A 4,500-nucleotide genomic window follows, 5' to 3' on the forward strand; every position below is an offset into this window, starting at 1 on the left:
CTGAGCTGGTGACAAGATCTGCCTTCCTGCCCGCAGAGCAGAGACCTTCAGCCCCACGGGCAGCCCGTTTGGGGGTCACAGCCCTGCCCGGCTCTGCTCCTGCCACCGGGTGCTTGCCCGTCTCCCGAGAGCTTTTCACAAGAGCTTTGCACAAGCGTGTGCCCCGGCTCCTCTGGCTGTGTCACTAGATGGAGTTATCGTCCAGGATGATTTGGACTCTCCTTACCCCCTGACCCTGTGCTCTCCTGTCCCCTGTCTCCATCCTGAGCCTTGGGTCAGGGCTCTGAGGAGCTGTCAAGCGTTTCAGTTCTCCGCACTCAGCCTGGACTCCAAGATGCAAATGCCCGTGATTATCCGAGTTAGTGCTGCTTTTCACGGTGGGTTTCCAAGGCAACTGGAAATTCAGAAGACCACAAACACACACGTACACGGTCCTCTTCTGCTGAGACCTCATCCTCCAGCACGCAGGTAAACACCCTCGGTGACATTTTCAACCTGTCTGAATGCTCATCTGAGCGGTCCCCGCTGTCCCCTCGCGTGGCTGCCAGCAGCCTGAGCGGGTAATTACCTCCTTTTTGAAGGCTGTAAAACCCAGCCAGCCTCACAAACAGGTTTGCTTTTGTGCTTTGAATGGTTTTCCCCCCCCCCTGCCTGGCTCGGAGGGGAGCGATACTGCAAAAAACAAAAAACGAGGGTTCTGAACAAAGGGAAAAAAAATAAAAATAAAATAGGAGCGGATTGATGGTTTCTGGAAATAAGATTTGGGGGTTTTCTGGACAGGACGGGGTTGCTGTGCCAGTGGTGGGAGGGTAAGAAAAGTTTGGGAAAAGGCAGGAGAGGAGCGGGGAACGATGGAGCAGTTGTCCCCAAAGAGCTACTCGGCTGGTTTCCTTTGGGGTTTATGGGAATAACTATAATCTAAAATAACAGGATTAACTGTAACCTAAAATAATCTGCAAGATGGGAATTTTCTCGTGGATTTTAGGTATCCTGCTGCTTTCAGGCCTGTCTGTACAGGTGTTGGGCTGGTATTTGGGTACAGGGAGACCTGTAAGCAGGGAGATGACGTTGCTGGGAGCCCGGTCCTGGCTTAGCGCAGGTCCCGGAGACTTTAGGGACAAGTTGGTGTTTGATTCTTCTGCGACTCCCTGTGGCACCAGCTCATCTGACCCTGCAGAGCCGCCTCCTGCAGGGAGGTTTGCCAAGTCCTGTGCAGCCTTTGGTGTCTTGCACTGCAATGCCCCGTATTAAAACAGCATTTCAGCCGTTGGGGATTGGGAGCCTTTCCCCTCCAGTGCTCTCAGAAATACAGGGATCTCTTCTTTCCACATTGGCTTCTCGAGAAACTGCTGGTTTGGGTTTGTGGCGAGGAAGTACGCTGGACAGCGTGGCAGGTTCTTGCATTGAGCTTAGATTAAATGCACTTAGATTAAAACGAGAAGGGTAACGACCTGCCCAGAGTCCTGCTTTCCTGCTCCTGCCGCCCTTTGCTCTGTTGGAGCGCAGGAGGAAAGATGAGCTCAAGGCTGTTGTGGGCTTTGACCTTACTGGATTTTTTTTTTTTTCCTGTTTCAGAGGGTCTGGCAGTGGGAGTTGGATTTGGGGCTGTTGGAAAATCAGCGTCTGCGACCTTCCAAAGCGCCAGGTAAGCCCTGCTGCCACTTCTGCTCTGCGCACACCACGTTTTATGCACACCTTTGGCTCTTGGAGGTTGTCCGTCTGTCCGTCCCGTGTCACTACCAAGCCAGGGTGGTGAGAGATGCAATGCCTGAAACTTATGTGGAAGCACAAGCGTGGGCGGGGGGAGCTGGAGAAGAAATTCCTAGCGCTGCTGCATTTTCCTAGGGCTTGTGCTTGTCAACTGTCACAGAGAAATGCTGAGATTTTCCACAAAAGCAGCATCCCCAGTGGGCAGGAGCAGCTGTTGGGAGCGTGCGGTGGCTTTGTTTTCCCTTCCTGCCAAGCAGGGCCACTAGACTCTGTAATTGGTGGCAATAAAGGCTCTCAAATCCTCCTGGCAGCCCTGCTCGCCCGCTCCAGCAGCCGCCCTCACCCGGCTTTCTTTTCGGCAGTGTTGCCTCTGCACTGCCAGGCAAAACCTTTTGTGCTTTCTCTCCAGGACTGGTTTGAACATGGCAAGCGGGGTGGGAGGTTCATTCAGCTCCTCCAGACTGCCTGGGCGAGGGTGCGTTGGGGCTTCGGGTGCGTTTTCACACCAAGAGGGAGCAAAACCTGGGGTGGACGGGTTGGGTGACGGCAGGGAGAGCCCCACACCCAGCTGCGGGGCTGCAACTGGGGTCAATGCTAAAGAAATGGGCAAAAGGAAGAAGTCTGGTGCGAGGCGGGAGCCGAGGAGCTGCCTCGAGCTGCTGGCACCTCTCGGCAGCTTCCTCGCAAACGGCGCCTTCCTGCTGTTTGTTACCAAAGGCTTTTCTTTTTCTCGCTGAATTTCAGCCTCGTGGCACACCACGCTCCCCTGGTTTACCAGACCCACGCTGGAGATGATGTGGTTTGGGGACACGGAGCGTGTTCAGTCTGTGAGTGTGCCCTTGTGTCTCGGCCACTTCGTTCCTGTCAGAGGGTTTGAGGGGGGCATCTTGCAAAGACACGAGAGCAAAACTTTCTGTACCCAATGCCCTGTTACAGCCCCAGCTGATGGGGGGACTCATCCTGACACCACAGGGCTGCTTGGGTTGCAGGCACCGTCCTGGTTTGTAGTGGGAAGAGCAGGATACACCAGCTCTAAGCACCGCATTTCTCTAAGCATTTGAAATAAAAGGCTCTTCATAAGGTCTGCAGAGGCTCTAGAAATGCTTGAACAAAAGGACTTTTTTTTTTTCCCGTCAGCTGCTCAGTTAGGAGCTAAGAAGCCAGAAGCAGCTGGTTCTTTCTCTGTATTTACAACGACATTAATCACGTTAGATGAAAGGTGGAGTCTGCACCACGAAAATACCAATGCAAATTTTGTCAGCTGTGAAAGGAGGCAAAATAAACTTCGTTGCCATCAATCTGTTTGTCACTGTCATCTGCGGGCAGCCCAAAGACTGTTCGCTGTAGCCGCTCGCATTTGGAAATAGCCAAGAGTAAAAATTTTAGGTGGCTACTTTGTGTTTTGTAGGCTTTAAAAATGGCAATGGAACAATACGAGCTGACGTGAAAAATAGAGCTAATTCTTTTTGACACAGCCAAAGGGGAAATTGCTCCTTGGCCAACCTCAGCTCTTGGGGAACACGACAGTCGTGATCCCCCTCGTGTCTGTTATTTTGAAATAACGTTTTAATGAAGTAGCTGTGTGACTCAGTTTACCTCCTCCATTCTGCTTCTGCTTCCCCCTGGGTGTGACTAACCGCGCTGAGCTGGATCTGGGGTGAGCTCCCTCTTGGGAAAGACTTATTCCTTCAAACCTTGAATTGTGCAAAAGTATTTACGAATGCTCTGGGTTTACACCCTGTTCCTGATGCCTTGTAGGCATCCAGCGAGGCTTTTCCTAGGCTGAGGACTTGCCTCTCCCTGGTGCTAGTTATTGGAAAGGTTCTCAGTGCTCTGGGGCTCCTACCCTGGCCGTGGGCTTGGGGCTGTGCGGTGCAGAGCTCAGCTGAGCACCGTGAGGGACCGTTTTGGCGTTTTGAAGCACGATGGGGCTGGGGGTCCTGCAGAGATGGGTCTGGCTGGGAACTGCAGCGGGCAGAGAGCGCTGGCACGGTGATGTAAGCAGAGTAGTGCAGGCGTGGACCTGCAGCTGATGGTCTGAGTGAGGGGAATGCTTCAGGCTTCGGTTAAAAACCCAAAAAGGGTGTTTAGAAAGCAAGGTGGGATTCTCACACTAGAAAAACACCTGGTGCTTTGCATGTACTGGCATCACTTCTGCCATTCCCTGACTCTCCAGGCACTGATGGGGTTCTGCCTCTTACCTCTGTGCTCATAGCATCCAGTCTGGGCATCTACATCTTTCCATCCCGGAGCAGCTCCGTGCTGCCTGCCCGGTCCCTGCCCGCGCTCCTCCGCGTTTCTTTGCTGCCACCGGGTGTGCAGGCTCCGTTCCTGCGAGCAACCTGCTCCGCGGCTCCTCAGCTCGCCCGTGAGTTTCAGCCCCTCGCTTTACGACTGGCTTCATTTGAGGGGAACCCACTTCGTTTCACCTGTCACGGGGTGCCAGGAAAACGCGGTCCTGGTCCCGAGAAAAGGGGGCTCCCAGCGCTGGGGTTGGATCTTCCCTTTTGTGTGCGGGTGGGTATCAGTGCTCCTTTGACTGGGCAGCTTTGGTCTGAAAGGTGACGTAGGTTTTACAGCAGTTTAGACGGGGCTTAGGATGACCTAACGTCTGCTTTTGGGGCGATTGAGCTGCTGCTGGTCCTCGGGCAGGAGCATCCCTCCCTGCTGCAGAGCATCCCTCCCTCCCTCCCTGCTGCGGGGCTGCCGTTCCCCTGCCCTGTTCCTCGCAAAGATAAAAACCTCAGAAAGGCCCACAGGCTGGGAAGAGTGGCGGCACAAGAGGAACAC

At 53.9% G+C, this 4,500-nt stretch overlaps 1 protein-coding gene across 1 annotated transcript in view; it reads left to right on the plus strand.

The window, feature by feature from the left end:
• SLC39A11 (solute carrier family 39, member 11) overlaps window positions 1-4,500 on the plus strand; it is a gene marked incomplete at its 5' end in the record, with an annotated part of 31,684 nt that overhangs the window by 13,388 nt on the left and 13,796 nt on the right. The window contains one exon of the mRNA XM_009878662.1: window positions 1,576-1,645. Coding sequence (XP_009876964.1) covers window positions 1,576-1,645 — 70 coding nt within the window. The remainder of the gene's footprint in view (window positions 1-1,575; window positions 1,646-4,500) is intronic.

Source organism: Apaloderma vittatum, unplaced genomic scaffold, assembly GCF_000703405.1.
Source record: "Apaloderma vittatum isolate BGI_N311 unplaced genomic scaffold, ASM70340v1 scaffold27211, whole genome shotgun sequence".
Lineage (NCBI taxonomy): Eukaryota > Metazoa > Chordata > Aves > Trogoniformes > Trogonidae > Apaloderma > Apaloderma vittatum.